The 17,990-nt window shown below is 32.7% G+C and overlaps 1 protein-coding gene and 1 non-coding gene across 2 annotated transcripts; both read right to left on the bottom strand.

Moving 5' to 3' along the window:
• Positions 1–295: 295 nt before the first annotated feature.
• Positions 296–16,406, bottom strand: LOC131951405 (poly [ADP-ribose] polymerase 1). Its single transcript, XM_059313808.1, has 27 exons — positions 16,282–16,406; positions 10,710–10,730; positions 10,454–10,583; positions 10,220–10,341; positions 9,966–10,105; positions 9,537–9,614; positions 9,328–9,412; positions 9,069–9,185; positions 8,744–8,826; positions 8,435–8,554; positions 8,239–8,340; positions 7,820–7,968; positions 7,529–7,674; positions 7,089–7,155; positions 5,420–5,497; positions 4,854–4,986; positions 4,443–4,641; positions 4,182–4,307; positions 3,972–4,055; positions 3,616–3,738; positions 3,403–3,525; positions 2,866–2,964; positions 2,407–2,559; positions 2,173–2,300; positions 1,987–2,048; positions 1,532–1,649; positions 296–1,285 (listed from the first exon to the last, which is right to left on the bottom strand). Exons 1-27 carry the CDS (start codon positions 16,396–16,398, stop codon positions 1,213–1,215), a joined length of 2,976 nt encoding a protein of 991 aa, XP_059169791.1. The 5' UTR covers positions 16,399–16,406; the 3' UTR covers positions 296–1,212.
• Positions 7,310–7,438, bottom strand: LOC131951418 (small Cajal body-specific RNA 8). Its single transcript, XR_009388422.1, has one exon.
• Positions 16,407–17,990: the final 1,584 nt, after the last annotated feature.

Raw genomic sequence — 17,990 nt, 5'->3', positions numbered from 1 at the left:
GGGGGGGGCTTGGAAATATTAAACATGAGGGGTGGTGGTTATGGGATATACGTTGGGGGAAGGGGATGTAAAAATATTCTTTTTGAGGGGCAGAGCTTATGGGAATTCCTATTAAATTTGTACAGGGAAGGTCTAAAATGATATACTAATGTGTAATTGTTTGTAGTTGCATGTTCCCAATTTTGTCACATTGTTTTTAAATTTCTAGATACATTTTGTAGACCTAATTACCTATACTATACTATAATAGATGAACAACCAGTTACAAAGGGTAGATCAAAACAACTCAAACACACATTTTAAAAATTGACATTTATTGTGAAAATGTGAATTGTTCAAAATTGTAACTGAATTAAAATATACATATTCATATTTTTAAAAATGTTTTATTTCAAGGGAGTAAAACATTTTTGAAATGATCAAGAAAAACAGACTTAGTTAGCAGTTATTTGACAAAAATAAAACTGATTTTTGTAGATGTTTACATTGACATCAAAATCATGGAGTTAGGCATTGACATGAGCAACATCAACAAATAAAACTAATCCAGCTGAGACATTGACATGAACAACATCATCAACAAATAAAACTAATCGGTTTCAAAAATTCGAAACAGGAAGAAAGTAAAGCAATCATTAGCAGGGCCACACATAAAAATAAAATGGAATTTTCAACAACCCATGGTCAACATCTAAAACATTGAATCTTAATGAGCACATTATTTACATGAATAGGGTAAAAGATAACAATAAAACACCAGACACTACTGAGCTAGTAATGTCACTGACAAAGCTCAAACTGAAACAGTAAGGTGTAATTAAGTAAACTTTGCCATTACAAATTTAACTCAAGTTTATTTAGCTCAAGTTGACTGGTCTGCATCAATAAAAATCACAAAAAATAAATGTAACAATCATTAACAGCAAAGAACTAGGACAATTATAACTTTTTAAACCAACGGTAAAACAATAACTAATTAAAAGTAAAAATTTTAAAAATTAATTAAAATGATTTTTAAACAAAGACCAACATTTCTGTCTTGTTTTCTACCTTATGTAATTGAATGTCACATTTCACTAACAATTGGTCTTGTTATATATCATCTCTGTCATGTCACTAACATTTGGTCTAGTTATATATCATCTCTATCATGTCACTAACATTTGGTCTTGTTACAATCATCTCTATCATGTCACTAACATTTGGTCTTTTCTACCATTTGTAGTTGAATTTCACCTGCAACAGGTACTTGATGTTGATTTGTGCTGTGTCGTATACAATAAATCTGGAGAAATACTTAAGGAAAAAATACCTTACATAAAAAAAAAACAATAGATATGTGAGAAAAATATTATTAGTTAAACAATATTACCTTAATATTAATACTTTTTTGATTTTTTAAAAATAACTTAGCAGTTGTAGAAATGTTCTTTATGTATTCAAATATTTAGTATGCAAATAAATCTTCAATTGTTGAGGTCAAAAGCTATCTGAATTAGTTTACATGAAGCTATTTTTTTTTAAAGGATACTCATTGTACAGGAGGCTTGAGTTTTTCACACCTGAGTCAATACCTTTACCCATAGGTATGACAACACCTTCGGGGGTTACATAGTTTTCTTTTGGATCAGGACAGGTCCTGCCAATACCTGAAATAAAGTAGCCATGTCAACACCCTGATATAAAAGTGATGAAAACACTATTTAATACAATTGTGATGGGATCACTTTTTAAACTACACCTAATTTGATTAATAAGGTTACAGTGGCAGAAAGAAAATGTTGAAATCAAAGTATAGAATTTAAAACATCAAGTTGCAGAATGAATAGAATAAATAAATGAGACAATTAAATTATAAAAAATTTAGAGTTTACCTTGAGCAGTCCATGAAAAAAAGGTTAACTTTTTCATAACTGTATATATATACATGACGGTGCCTGAATTTAATTACTGACTAATGGATCAACAACTGAAATATTTAGCTACCTTTAGTGCTGTGCTTTCCTTTAGGTAATTTAGTCACATACTCGGAATTAGTTAACTCATACCTGTAAATGTAAAAAGTTTTAAAATCAGAGTAAAAGAGAACGGCCTTTTATTTTTTTTAATGTGGTCAATTTTAACAAATTAGCTCAAAAAAAAACTCCTTCATGGAAAACTTTTGTAACTTACATGTTTCCCAAAGCCACCTCGCAGAGTAACAAGACACCAATGTTATCAGTCTTTGATGTCCTACAGTAGTTGGCACTTTTAGATACCATGTCAGCAAAGTAAACACCTTTCCCAAACATGTAGCCAGTCTGTAAATACAGAAATAGGATTTTAAAAAAAGCAACTAAATAAAGAAGAATATACACCACATTAATGAACTTAATACTTAGGAGAGCTATTATTAAAATGGCTTACCATAGGTGCTTCTGGTGGTGCTATACGGAGACCTTGAGATAAAATGCCAGCAAAGTTTGTTGTACGAGACCCATGCCATAATAACATACGGTTGTTGAGTTCTTTGAAAGGTTTAAACATCTGTTTTTCTCCTTCCCTAACTACTTTAAGGACCTATTAACACAAATAAAGTACACAAATAAAATGTGCAGTTTCATGTGCTGGTTGTAAGAAGTAAAAAGTAGAGCAGATTAGGAGTAGATGTCAAAAACTAGTGTGGCATCTTTCAGCCATCAACATTACTTAAGCTATTTTCTTGATTTGACAGTTGATTATTGCTGTATCAAAATTAAGCGAGGTTTTTAAAAATAGTACAAATTTCATTACTATTAGATGCTTTGTTTTGCCAAGCATAATTTATTCAGCTAATAACGTATGTAATTTAATAAACCGTCTTTGTGTAATACCAACAAGACTTACATCCACAATCTCTAAGTCATATGTGTTGTGTGTCTCAGCATGAGTGTTCTTTGTGTAAGTCTTCAGTCTTTCAAATTCTTCTGAGGCTGGATCTAATGGCTGTTAAAACACACAAAATTCACACTTTTCATCAGTTTTAAAGTTTGGCAGTAGCTCTTAATGAAAAAGAAAATTAACTGAAACTCAAAAACACTATTCTGAATTTTTGCAGCTTAATCTGAGAGTATGTTATATTTTTAACTTTTACTAACAAAATTTATTGTTTTAAAATCTAATGTCGTTTTAAGGAAAGATAACAGATCAGCTAATTAAAAAGAAAAAAAGTTCCAATTCCGCTGTTAATGATCAAAGCCAATGGTGCTTTCTGGGATTAGGAATCACTGAATTATTTGGAAACAAGCCTAGTCACCTCCCTTAATTTTTGGTACCTAGAAGAGCTGTAAACTTAAAGGATATGAAGACCAGTATTTCAACCAGCAGCTTTGGATTAGTGAGGACAAGCTTTGCTAGTCTGATTGTAATATTTGAACAGCTTACCTCTAACACACACTTCAGTTTCTTATAGTGATCAGTGATAGGATCTTCTCCACTGTCCCCTCCCTTCAGCAGTGAATAAGCTACTTCAATTTCTAGGAGGTTGTCTAGCATATCACTTTTTTGCTAAAAACAATGACATTATGTAAGACTGTCAAAAATCTAATAACTGAGTCATTTCTGTATGCTTTATCTACATAAAACACAAGCGCCTACCTTGATAATGTCTGTAGTATCTAAAAGTGGTTGTTTCTTCATACCAAAGTCATGTGGAACATTAGTGTAAAACCTATTGGTAGCATCAACAAGCTTGGATTGGCTGCCTTTTGTTTCAATAAGCTATGAGAAATAAAACATGTTAATAGTAAATGATTTTATTTTACTTTTTTCAATAATAAAACAAAGGATTCTATAAGTTACAAGATATAAGGAACAATGTTATGAGCAATAAATGTTAATAGCACAAATATTAAAGTAAATTACATAGATTTAAGACTTGTTTGAAAAGTAATTATCATTCAAAATGGTTAGCGATAACAAGACAATATCAATATAAACATTATTAAACATACTTTTTGTAGCTCAGTAAGGATGGAGTAAGCAGACTGAATCTGCTTTTTAGAAAGTTTACCCAGCGGCATTTTCTTCATATCAATCTGGAGAAAAAGGTTTACAGTAAAAATATAATTATGATTGGAACAAAAAGATAAAATTTCAGTAAGGTTCCAGACTAGAATACAGAAACGTAATTAGTTCATGTAAAAATCTATGTGCTTACATACCTCAAATTCCATCATTGCCTTTTTCATGTTTTCTACATTAAAAATCATGCAGATCAGGTTCTGAACACTTTTATGAAGCTTTGAAGTTGATGAAGCCAGATCAAGTTTCTTGATATCATCCTCATCCTTTCAGGCAAAAATTATAACATCAATTGTAAGGTTAAACTTTTATGTATCAAACATGGTTTTAAAAATTGCTGAAAATGTACAATTTCTTTCAACTGAGATGACTATAAACATCGACAATAAAAAATTTCTTACTTGACCATAGTCAATATCTAAGGGATAAAACTTGTTGGGAAATTTCTCGAAATTCTTTCTGTTCTCCCACACATTTCCAGTTTTGTCAAGGTAAAGATCTTTAAAGCCAATGATGGCAGAGTTTTTTGAGCCAAACTTCTCCACTTTATGGCCACCAATGGTCGTCCCCACTCTGCCCCATGAGCGGAATATCCACCAGCTGTGGTAGAAACACAACAAACGGCAGAGATTGTGACACTGTTATACTTATGCATTATAAACAAGCAAAGAAATCTAAATAAAAAATAATTACTTGCAGTACTAATAATTTTAAGCTAGATGTTATTTTCATTAATGAGAACATGATAAATCTCCAAAATAACATTTAAATTGCACAGTAGACATTGCTGAGAGAAAAAAAATCCTACTGACCTTAGTTTAGTATCACTTTCTAGAGCTTGTAGCTTGTAAAAGGAGTTGGTCCCTCTAGTGATGTCAACAAGTCCAAGGACAACACTCATGGGGTCTCCTAGGTCCTGGACAACATGAGCGTTCTCAGCTAAACCTGATTACATACAGTAACAGTTACATTGTTCATTTACTCAACAAAATGTTAGAAACAATTAAATGAAGTATTCACACTTTTCTTTTACAGTAACACCGCAATTTTTGTAAAAACATAAAATTCTTTATATTTAAAAAATGCACCAAATGTTGATGCCGGCTCTGTGATTACAAAATCTATATATATAATTAGATTATTTCATCTGTCCTGTGAGTAACATAGGTATTTAGAAAAGCTTTTAGTTTACAACACTTTATTTTCTTTGACACAAATATTTCTTAAACTTTTATCATCTTCAAAATTTGTTTTTACATATTCTAAAGTAAATAGATTATTTCCAAACAACTGTAAAATCTAATAAAACACATTTTAGAAAACTAAATTTACCTGTCATTCAACAGGTTTGGCAGCTATTCTAGATATAAAAACCTACCAGAGTCTGGGTCTACTGCTGCTCCGCCCTTCACTGTCATTTTAACTTTGGTTGGAACACTTTTAGTAAATTTTGCCTCTATTTTAAAAAAAAAAATGTTTACATTGTATCAGTGCAGGGCTGCCTACCCCAAAAAATTTTTCCCCGTAACAAGAGCATAGGTTTTCCGTAATTTTCCGTAACTTTCCGTATTTTTACATTTTTTAAATACAATGTAAATAAGACCCATATTATATGATCGTAAAGCTCATCAGCGTAATGATGACAGTCAGCGACTCGTGCTACTTTTTATTTTATGGACTAATAATTAGTTTAAAAAAAAAAACGCCGTTAAATTCAGAATGTAAGGCGACAATGGAAAATTTCAAATAGGAATTGTTCTTGCAATGAGTAGTATGACGTATGTTATAGGCCAACACTACGGATATCTAAACCAATGTGAACTCAGTGACCCCTCGACTGTGTGTGTGTCAGGATTTTTTCTCCCGCGAACAAGAAAACGTAAGCGGCCGACGGGTGACGATGTTTAGAATTAGCATATTTCTTGAATATTTTTTTTTAAATCTACATTTTATCAATGTAATATCTAGAAGAAAAGCACAATTTTAAAATTATGATCCGTAATTGATCTAGGTGAGCCTAGATCTCGATGTTTAGTAAAATCTTGTCTTCTCGCACATCTCAAACAAAATGCCTCGATATCTCGCTATTTAGGCATTTAGCCGTAATACCGCCTCAGCAAATATGTCTCGCCAGACTGCGCGATGAGACTTTTAATGATTTAGGCCACGCCTTTTTTTTTTCTCTACGGACAACACCGACTCATAATCGCGGGGTCAATAGTTCACAATATAAACACGACTGCCGCCAGCCATGACAAGAGGGGGAGGGGGGATTGTTACGGAAGAGGCTGAGAACCTTAGAACCGGATAACCCACTGAAATACTGAAATATAACTAGCTAAATTAAAATATATAACTCAGACCGGGAACATAAAGTTAAGTTACCACCAGAATTTTTTTTTTTTTACACTAAAGTCGATTTTGATCTCTACTGAAATCAAAACCGTAATTTTGCAGCATAATCGTAATTCCGTAACCTGGGTGTCAAAATCGTAAAGTTACGGGCAAAACCGTACAAGTAGGCAGCCCTGTCAGTGTAATTTAATGAGATAGATAGATAAATCACAGATTAAAATTGTGTCTGCTTCGTATCTGTCCTCACAGTGATCTTTTATCAGTGAAGTCATCAGAAAGCATGTATAGTATTGGAAGATCAAATTTGACATAACTTCACTGAAATTGTATGTCTTAAATCTCACTTCCTTCTGAAATCTTATAATAATTTTTCAGCCTAAGGCATTCTATTACAAGTGTCATCATACCAGAGCGCGATACCAATACAAATTATAAGTATATGCAAATAAAACAATAATATTTTAGTTTAATGTCACCTTAACTTACTAAATTTTCTGCTGAGCTGTAGGCCTTTTACTAATAATATCAGAATAGTTTTTCAAATAATTTATAATAAAAGCTTGACGAATGCAATATATGCTTATCTTATATCTACAACCTACTTTACTAGGTTACAGGATTGTCAACAAGAACAACTTTTAAAAAAGAAATAACTATTGTGATAATCAACTAGAAGGACAAGCATGAATTACCTTCTCTTGCTGACATTCCACTCTTTGGGGCACTCTTCACTGGTCTCTGTCCTATTCTTTTTTCAACCTACAAGACATTTTTTTCATTTAAAATCATGGATATATTTTAAATCATGTAACCAAAACTGTCTTAAATGTTAAATGTTGAAATTAAGACTTGCTTACCAGTTACATTTAAAATAACCAGATGAGCAAAAAAGCATTTTGAAAAAACAACTAGAAAATGTCTGCTCCGTATCTGTCCTCACCGTGGACTTGATACAGTGAAGTCATCAGAAAGCATTTATAATATTGGAAGAGTAAGTGAAGGCCAGTGTTATTCAGTAAACAAGCCTAGTATCTTACTTCCTTAACATGATTTACAAAACAAGCGCTCAGTAAGGCTTTAAAATAGTAATTCAATTCATTTAACAGTTGACTTCATGAAGTAAATAACTTACATCAGATCCCCATGATGCAATACTATGCTTGGCAATCAGTTCAGGGATGTTACCACTCTTACAATTTGCCAAGAAATCTTCACTCACAACATGGACCTCATTTTCTTCAGCCTCTTTTATTAGTTTACTTTTTTTCTCAACTTCTCCTAGAAACAAATAAAATAGTGTTAGTGTAAATTCATTAAGTATGAAACATAAATTGATAATTTTTAAAAACATTTTGATAAGAGGAAACAAAATAGTTCCAAATATAGATGGCTGCATAACTAATTAGAAATAAAAATATAATACCTTTTGTACTAATAACTGCTGCCACTTTTTTATCCATTTTAGTAACCACAAGGCCACCAAGTTCTTTAATGTCTGCTGTAATTTGTGCCTTACTTTTATTCAGTTTTCCTCCAATCACAAACTTTAAATCCCTAAGTGGTTTCCCTGCACTATTGAAATTGCAAGCAAAAAAAAAAAAATAAAAAAAGTTAAACCTTGTGACTTTATAACTTGAGTAAATTAAATATGCGGTTTTTTTTTTTAAATTTTAAGATCTTTAAAATATGATATCAAAATGTTAATTAATATACATATACCACATTTTAAATGAAAAGTTTAAACTAACAATTTTATAATTCTAATTGATATATCTACAGAGAATACCAATGTATACCCAATTACTGATACTTATAAATAAGGTCTGATATTTGTTTACTTACTGGCCATCTACAGCATCCATAGATGAACTAACAACTCCTGATATTGCACTCACAGTCACAACAGGGAAAGCTCTTTCTCTTTTGATATACTTGTAGCTCTTCCTTAACATCAAATGTGTCATATTTTCAGTTACATGTAGTGTACTTACGGGAATTCAGTTGAAATATAAATATTATTTTAGAACAAAATACTTACAAAAATGGCACATCATGAAACTCTTTAGGGATTTTGAAAGCTTTTCTTTTGGGTACCTTAGTGACATTCATACATTTTGTCCATTCTGTTAAGTTTCCAGAACATGCATACCCTTCAGCTCTGAAAAAGAATGTATTGAAACACCCAATGCTTTCCACTTATGATATTCTTTGACAACTGCATATTGATTTTTTTAAATGTTAAAACATCTTAAGTTGAAATATAAATTAAACCATTTTTACAAAGTTTAATATGTGATGTCTTAGTTAATTCCAGATTAATAAATATGGTATAAACTTAAGCACCTACGTGTAATACAACTGGCCATCTTTACATTCAGTACATTTTTCTAGAGCTCCAAAAACCATACACTCAGCAACAACATCCAGTAGCTGAAATTTTTTTTGTAATTGTTGGGTTTTTTTTTAAAACAATGTATTTTTCACTATTACATTTCCACTTTTCACTGGATGAATAAAAGTAGAAAATGTACTTATAGTTCAATTAAATAACTGGTAGAAATAAAGATCTCAATCACATTGCTCTTACTTTACAAAGCTACTTCTTTTTTTTTAAATCTTACTGTTTCCCTACTTACATACCTGCAAGCATGAAACCTTTTTGAGTTACCCACCTTACTTTCCCCTGATGGGATTTCTTGATTGTTCAATTCTAGCATCAACTTCATGGCAGCATTGGAAACATCTTTTGATAGCTTATCTCTCGTTTCCCATAGAAGTTTGCTTTGCTCCTAGCAGAAAACATTTTACTGAATCACAAACATGGGAAAAAAAGGAAATTATTATTACAAAACTTCAGTAAAGTAGTTTTTTTTTTTTTTACAAGTAACCTAAGATTTACTACATGCCAATTATTCATTAGCTGACAATTACTTTCAATGTTTTTTCTTCTTCTGTTTCTTCCTTTTTGATCTTCTTTGCATTATCTTCTTGTTTACTGTCACCTTTACGCTTGGCACTGAAACCAGAAGATGAAGTTTGGAAATTATATTTCTTAATGTGGAGCCTTTAATACTATTAAAGATTTTAATAGAATTTATAAAACGTGTATTTCATCTAGTGCAGTCAAACTTTATACTTACGCTGCTTTTTTTCCTTTACCCAACTTGGAATAAAGAAGCGCCTTATCTTCTGGTTTTAGTTTAGCAAATCCTTTAATACTGTAGTTATAGATACAAACAAAACATACTAATAAAACCGATATGGGGTGAACATGTAAGGGGATTTTATAAAGAGGTGAGCAGAAATAAAACAATGGCTGCAGATTAAATAGCTTTTTAAAGATACATAAAATAAAATATGTTGCCAATATGTTAGCAGCAGTCTTCAAACAGCAAGCACAATTGAATGTTTATTAATAGTGCGATACAAGCAAGCCATCAAAATAAATCTTATCTTGTAAAATGTTTTTTTCCAATATCTAAGAAATATGCCACCTTATTAAAAATGTGTATTATAATAATGTTGGCTGAATGTAAATATTTCAAATACTTGATAAGAACGTTACTTACACTGATGGATCCATCTCCGAGGTGAATCCTAATTCCTCTCTTTTATCTACAAAACAATCCACATGATGCCAGAGATCCTGAGCTCCGTACATTACTGCTCTTTGTGATTCAAACTCCTTCTTGCTAACACGCAGAGAATCCTACATCAAATAAATAAACTGAATGAGATGGACTTTGAAAATATGTTGGGACTACCATAAATTCCTCTAAGAAAATCAGAGGCTAAATATGTTAATAGATTTTTTGAAAAACACCTTGGCAATAAAACTTTCACATCCTCTACACTGGCTTCGACCAGATTTGGCATATTCTGTGGCAAACTCGTCCCCACCACTGCCACTAGTTCCTGCTTCTTCTCCTTCACCAGTTCCTCCACCTATTTAAGAAAAACAAATTTAAATTAAAAATAAAAGAGGAAATAGTGTAGCAACAACATTAAAATTAAGTTAAAAAATATATATAGTACATTTCAATAAGTAACTACATACCACCACCTCCAATCTTTTCCTTGATTTTTTCTTGGTCCTCCCATCTCAAAGCATGGAAGTTAAAAATATCATCTGGGTTTTTACATTTGGCTCTCTTCCAGAAGCATGCAAAATGGAACCAGTTTGGAACCTGTTGACAATGCACAGGCATGAACCAAGCTTCAGAGAAGGTGAGTTAATTATTATTAACATTTCTAACAAGCTGAGAAACAACATTGAGTTTTAAATTATAAAAAAGTGCAACTTATGTACTTACCTTACCATCAAAATGTGGAGACTGAAAGAAAAAGAATATTTAATTTAGTTTTTGTTTTGCATAAGCTTTTATTTATTAGAGAAGTTTTAATTTATATAATGAATGCATGCTTTTCTTTTTGTAGAAAATTAAGTTTTCATTTCTCAATTTGTCATCTCTTGGACCAGTAGAGGGCTATTTCATTTAATTTACCAGACACTTTTGTAATTTTTATTTTATACTTAATAATTGATATATGATAGGGGCCTATATGTAGAAATATTTATTTGCTAAATCAATGATTTGGTTGGAGAGTGCATATGGCTCAGTTAGTGCTTATGGCCAATCAGATAAAAAAAAAAGATGCCTGTTTTAATCATTTTAATTTTGACTAGGCCACTAAGTTGGATAATTATAATCCAATAATTTTAACTCATGTTTCTAATGCAAATTTTACGTGGTTTTTTTTTTATTTTACTCCCTAAACATTTTCAGCAAAAATCTAGACAGAGTTCATGACTTTGATTTCCCTTTGTAAGAAATTGTCTCAATTTTCCAGTTGAACTAGGAATATTTTTTTAAATTAACTGCCAAAAATATAGGTGGGATGATTTTAACCCATCTCTGGCAGGTGGCGCTTCAACATACCGATATGATTACTTATTTAATATGTTAGTTTTAGAGATAGTCTCTAAATCATATTTATGTTAATAAGAAAATAACATTTACAACTGGGAACGGGTCCAGGCCGATTTCCAGATTGCTGGGAATTTAAAAAGTACAAACTTTTTTTATTAATTGTTAGTAGGGTTGTCGGGATCGGCGGAGATTGCGGTAAAAACATGACCCGAAAAATCCCATTACTTTCTGGTACTGGGCGCACGAGATTTGGTTTTGCAAACTAATAAGTTTTTAATTTATGGTAATTAATTAAGTTTAAAAGGTCATTTCCTAATGTTAAATGAAAAGTAGAATGGTTTTCCAGTTGTTTGATGGCTGAGCGATCAGATTGCATGCTGTCTCTGCTTTGGTCTTACCGCTGTATAAAGGTTAACTTCAAATGCGTTAAAAACGCGATTTTCGAAAAGTTTCCATTTAGATAATGAAAGTTTCCAAAGCAGATACATCCCATTTTTATAGAAATGATATTTATTTTTGGATATTTCGACATTGACATTAGTAAATACTCATTTGAAAGTAGTCACCGTAGTAAATAGGTCACGTTGCCACCATTGATGCCAATGTTATATTTCTTCATCCCGATCTGCCGGCTTTTAGTTTTGATACACTAACAACAGTATTCTTATGTTATGTACAAACAAATCTCCTACTTGTTGTTTTAAAAATATTTTAATATACCTGTCTTTCATTTTTTCAACTCTGGTTCTAGTTTTGCTTGAAGTAAAATTTTGCTGAGTCAGACATAGGTTACCTGTCTGTTGCTAGAATACACTACACTAGCTATGTGCTAACTGTAATTTTAAGTATTCAAGTTCTACTTACCCTTACTTATAGTTACATTTATATGCTGAAAATCATAATTCATACACAATACACACATAAAAACATTGATCAGATAACTTCAGTTCACTTTTAACGAAATGGCTTAAAGATGGACTCTACTTCACCTGCCCAAAATAATAAGGCAATTATATGCACATTACAGTGTTCAAGTCATTTACTTTAGATTGCTAACTATGTAGTTCATTCATTCACTGTATTTATATAAAGCATTGCTTTAGAAACATTTTCATATTTGCGCAGCACAGTTTTATAACAAAATGGCTTAAAGATGGACTCTACTTCACCTGCCCAAAATAATGGGGCAGTTATATGCACATTACAGTGTTCAAGTCATTTACTTTAGATTGCTAACTATGTAGTTCTTTCATTCACTGTAAAACATTGCTTTAGAAACATTTTCATATTTGCGCAGCTCAGTTTTTTTGGGGTTATGGAAGGAAGCCAACACAAAAATATACTTCTATATTATTTTTATTTATTTCAACAGCATATACAAGTTCTATATATCATTCTAGCTAAACTCTGCAAATATGAACAAAATACAACTGCAAGTAAAATAACTATGCTCAATTTATTCAGGCATACCATGACTTGTCACAATTGGCCAATGCAAAAGCAAGGGGATTCCACCCCTCACAAAAAAATTCGCTAAAAAAACTATTTGAGCTAGACAGAAAATCTTTTTTTGTTTTGTTTTCATATAGTTGAGCTCTACAAGAATATGTCATTTTTATTTTATATGATAATTAGTGGGTTTTTTTAACAAAATCCCTAATTGTTAGTTATTAGACTAGAAGAAGAATTTGTTTAGAATTCTAGACTTTTTTTTTAATATTTAGGCCTAAGTTGGCCATTAGGTTTGTGACTTGTATGTTGGAATGTTTATTTTGGTTAAGGCACGACACACAACACTAAGCATGCGTGGATTGTAACCTGAGCTGTTGTTTATATTTTTGTTTTGAATTTATATTTAACTCAATGCAAAAAGCCCGCCTTTTGGTTGAGGCCAGGCCGACGTTCTGACTGGGATTCAAACAGACGACTCGAAATATCGCCACCTATTGACTATTCTGGTAAAACTCCATTTTAGCGTATTTTATTCTCCGTTGCTTGTTTACCTCCAGTTTAGCGTATTTTATTATAACAACCAAAACACACCAAAACATTAGGAAAAAACTATTTATTTTTTGTATTGTATTTTTGTTTTAGCAAATGAATAAAAATGAATATTTAAAAAACACGACTTGTTTATTTGTATTGTATTTTTTTAAAAAAAGGCATTTGTCTCATGGTGAAACTGATACACTGTTAATTATTCTGTTTTATATTTTTGTATTTATGCAATAAATGTACAAAATCTGTGTTTTTTAATTTGACAGTTTTGCCAAAACTGAAAAAAATATTTTACTATAGAGTTGTATGTTATTGTTATTTAAATTCATAGTAAATCTACCATCCTTCCCAATATTTTGATATATGTATCAAGTATAATTTTTTGTATGAGTAAATTTCTGACTTTTAAAAAAAAATTGATGTGCGGTCGTCCATAAATAACGTCACACTCGTAAGGGAGAGGGGGTCCGCAATTTTGTGACGGTGTGTGATGAGGGGGAGGGGTTTCAGATGGTGTGACGTCACTTTTTTGCATTATAAAAAAGCAATGTTAGAAAAACGAGTTTTAGCCATTATTTTGCGTTTTAGAAAACGGTTTTAATAAACTGTAATATGAATTGATCAAAATTCTCTATGTTGACAGAGTTCTGACAAGATTTTGGAAAAATTATCGATGTTTTAAGAAAAATTCAACAGAAATTTTTGGGGGGGGGGGGGGGGGGGGTTGTAGGCTGAGGTCTGACTTTTTGAGACGACATGTAACGGAGGGGAGGTAAAAATCGTAAAAAACAGCGTGTCGTCACAAAAAGCAAGACCCCCCCCCCCAAAATGACGTAGCACCATCTGACCCCCCCCCTTATCACACACCGTCACAAAATTACGGACCCCCCACCCCCCTACGAGTGTGATGCCATTTATGGACGACCTCTAACATAATTTTTTTTAAAATGACAACATGAGTTGTCACACTTTCTCTAACACTCCAAGCCATCCCTCACCAAATTCCACCCCCCCCCCGGCCCACTTTCCGCAGCATCATTGTGCCTTTTAATACTTTTGTTCAGTTTAGTTGAAATTGGAACACTTAATTGTATAAAGTGTGCATCTCTATTTTTGTAACCAACAAACAAAGCACTTCAGTCAGTCTCTTTGTTGTTTTTTATTCATGTGTTAAAACAGAAATACAATACAAATAAATAAATCGTGTTTTTCTAATGTTTTGGTGTGATTCGGTTATTATAATAAAATACGCTCAACTGGAGGTAAACAAGCAACGGAGAATAAAATACGCTAAAATGGAGTTTTACCAACTATTGTTGTTCCACTGAACCATGCACCACTGCACTGTCATACCTCATTGGGCATTTTTATTAGGCCGATTCTAGCCGGAATAAGATACGCTTGCGATACGCATGCGCAATGGAGATAAACTACGACTTGCCTTAGCGGCGATGTTTTCGATGGTACTGCGCATGCGTGTGTTTACAACCGCAGAACCCTAACACCAACCCTAATCCTATCCTTAACCCTATCCCTAATCCTATCCCTAACCCTAACCCTATCCCTAACCCTAATCCTACCCCTAACCCTCATTCTAGCCCTAACCCTAGCCATAGGTCACTGCGCATGCGCAGAACTATCTTTTGCCGAAAAATCTTATTCCGAGTAGACACTTCGTTTTTATTATGTAGTGTCTAGATCTAGCTGCTAGTGACTAGAGGAGTTTACACTTTTCGGACACACATAGCGAAAAAACGCAACGTAAAAATTCCATGCGGTCTCATTCAGTAACCGCTTAACATAGAAAACAAAAAAAAGTATCATATCTATCCGCAACCATTCTACTTTAATAATGTGTGTGTCATTTTGTATTCATACGCATAGAACTTAAGCTATTCTTGTTATAGTGACTGGGGGGTCTTAACGTGTGTTCGAACACATGTAATACAGTTTTACATGTGTTCGGACACCTTTACCCGTCATCGGACATAGCACTTTTTGTTCATTTAGAATAATTTAAAGTCAATTTAATGAATAAAAACATATATTATATGCATTTATATTGTGTTATTGATTGTTTGTGAGGTAATTTTAATAGTATAAAACCTTTTTCCCACACTCCCAAAGTTCATCCCATTCAGCCATTGCGGCTCGCGCAGTACGCTGCTAAGCCAGCCAGGTCACATGATTCCCCCTCCTCTTTCGCATTCCACTGCCTTCTTGACCTTATTTTGACCCTTTCCTTCAATAACCAGCCCCTTTTATGCTCTAAATTCTTATTTAATAATATTTTTGTGTTGCTGTCCGCTCCCATGTAAGGCCAAATAAGTTAGCGAACACCCCTTTTTTATTGTTCAAGCACAAAAAAACCCATTAACCTTGACATTTACGATGTTCCATACATATATAGAAGCTATTTATAGTGTAACCTTTTAGCTAAGCATTGATTGGTTCAAGTTTTGCCCCTAAGTCCAACCCTAGGTCACTTCATCCGGCTGGTGTAAAAATAGAAATGTGCGTACCATGCAACATTAAAAAATTTCTAAAAATAATTCTTGAGAAAGGAAACGGAAGTACTTGACACGGAAGTGTTCATAAATGAACAGTTTACGTGCAGGTGCCGTGGTTTCGCGTGAGACATGCTAATTAAAGTTTCTATGAGCCAAAAACCGACGAAGTGTTCGCTCCTACGTAATTTTTGGTGTGTGTCCGAAAAGTGTAAACTCCTCTAGTGCTATCCACTGAGTATCAAAACTGGAAATTGATCTAGTCTAGATCTAGAATTCTAGAAAGTAGATGGGTTAAAAGACTATCCTACCTCAGATAGTAGATCTAGTCTAATATTACTAATAATAATTGACTTAATTAATAAAATAAAATAGTCTTAGTCTAGATCTAGATTCTAGTTTTTGCCAGTTTTGTTGAATTTTTTATTTTATTTTAAATATTTTTCTACCTGGACCATAACTGCAAGTCTCAGTGAATCTTGACTTATTGCTGATTTACACATTTTACACGCAGCTCTGCCACTTTTAGCATACTCTGCTTGGAAAGGTAAATCATGATGAGGCATTTCTCTGTGATCCTCTAGATCTAAATCTAGATATGAACTGATCTTTTCTCTTCAGAGTTTGTCACTTTTGAGTTTAACGCAAGGATACACCCGGCTTGAGACTCGCGGGATGATTGTGGTGTAAAATAGACCAACTACCGTTTCCTCAACCAGAAGAGTTCGATTACTAGGACAACAAATTGTTTGTGCTTCCGCGGTTTTTTTTTCTAAACGCAACACTACACTATGCCTATGTCAACTACATCTAGATATAGAATCTATCTGTGAGAATAAAAATAATTTTAAATAATGTAGAATATAAAAACATTTATAATCAACAATTCTCAGTTATTTTTACGTCAATGAAAACAAATAGTTTTGTGCTTTACACAGTAAAACCCGTATGCCGTATATCAGAATCAATTAATTTTGTCTTATATGACTAACTATGAATCTACTTTAAAACGATCGTCTAGTCTAGTGAAGTCTAATCTAATCTTTAATCTAGATCTAGTCTTTTAGATCTAGAATCTAGTAAGTGGGTCATCCATATATGACATCAACACGACGGGGAGGGGTCCAAAAATCAGCTTTTGTGGACGAGTGCGGAATGGGGGGGGGGGGGGGGGGTCCCATGTGGACGTCCACATGTTGAATTTAACATGCATGGAAGTGCTTGGATTTTAAAATAAACACAAAACTTGTATCCTGCGTGTAAAAAGTAAAATTAAAGGCGACACTGTTCACTGTTCGGGTTGAAAATATAAACAAAAAAACTATCGAAACCTAAATAAAAGCCAGGACCCAACACCTAAAATGACGTCACACGTCTGCCTACCTACCATACCTTTCAATAATGTAATTACAATTTTTTCAATAAAAAGCAACAGCATTTTTTTCGAATGGTCGTTCATAAATGACGTCACTCTCGTAAAAATGGGGGGGGGGGGGGTAGCGTAATTTGTGACGGCGTGTGATGAGGGGAGGGTTCAGATGGTGTTAAACCATACTATTGCATTATTTTAAAAAGCAATGTTAGGAAACGAATCTTAGCATTTATTTCGCGTTTTAGACAACAGTTTTAATAAATTGTATTAGAAATTGATACAAATACTCTAATGAGTATTTTTTGTAAAAATTTCAATGTTTTATGAAAAATTCAAATGCAATCTTTAGAGGGTTTGTAGGCTGAGGTGTGACGTCAATTATTTTTTTTGGGGGGGGGGATGTTTGACTTTTTGTGACAATGTGTGACAAATGGGAGGGGGTAGGTAAAAATCTTCAAAAAAACGTGACATCATTTATGGATGACCCCTAAAATATTTACTGGGCATGGTCAACCTTGAGTAGGCCTAGATTGATTTTTATTGAAATCTAAATAGAACCTCTTAGGAAAGTAAAGTGAAGTTAAGAGAAATAGAGGCTTGTCTTTTTTTTTTTTTTTGACATGAAAAGGCTTCAAAACTGCCGATTAGAGTAATATTCAGTGTTTAAATTATTAAAGTTTAAGTGAAATATAGAATTGGTCCTGATCATGAATAAATGCTTTAAAAATGTTAAAGCACTATTATCTATCTTTATTTTGTATTGAGGTTAATATAATTAACTCATTG

Source organism: Physella acuta, unplaced genomic scaffold, assembly GCF_028476545.2.
Source record: "Physella acuta isolate Inbredline_101_S28 unplaced genomic scaffold, ASM2847654v3 ptg000811l, whole genome shotgun sequence".
Lineage (NCBI taxonomy): Eukaryota > Metazoa > Mollusca > Gastropoda > Physidae > Physella > Physella acuta.
Note: the sequence above shows the minus strand (reverse complement) of the source record. Positions and strands in the feature narration are given on the sequence as shown.

Excerpts from the sequence above, each read along its gene's own strand:
- LOC131951405 (XM_059313808.1), bottom strand. The coding sequence starts at position 16,398 with ATGCCTCATCATGATTTACCTTTCCAAGCAGAGTATGCTAAAAGTGGC. Across the intron at positions 10,342-10,453 it reads GGAAAAGATTGGAGGTGGTG|GTGGAGGAACTGGTGAAGGA; the intron begins GTATGTAGTTAC and ends TTTCTTAAATAG. Across the intron at positions 4,056-4,181 it reads AGGCAATGATGGAATTTGAG|ATTGATATGAAGAAAATGCC; the intron begins GTATGTAAGCAC and ends CTTTTTCTCCAG.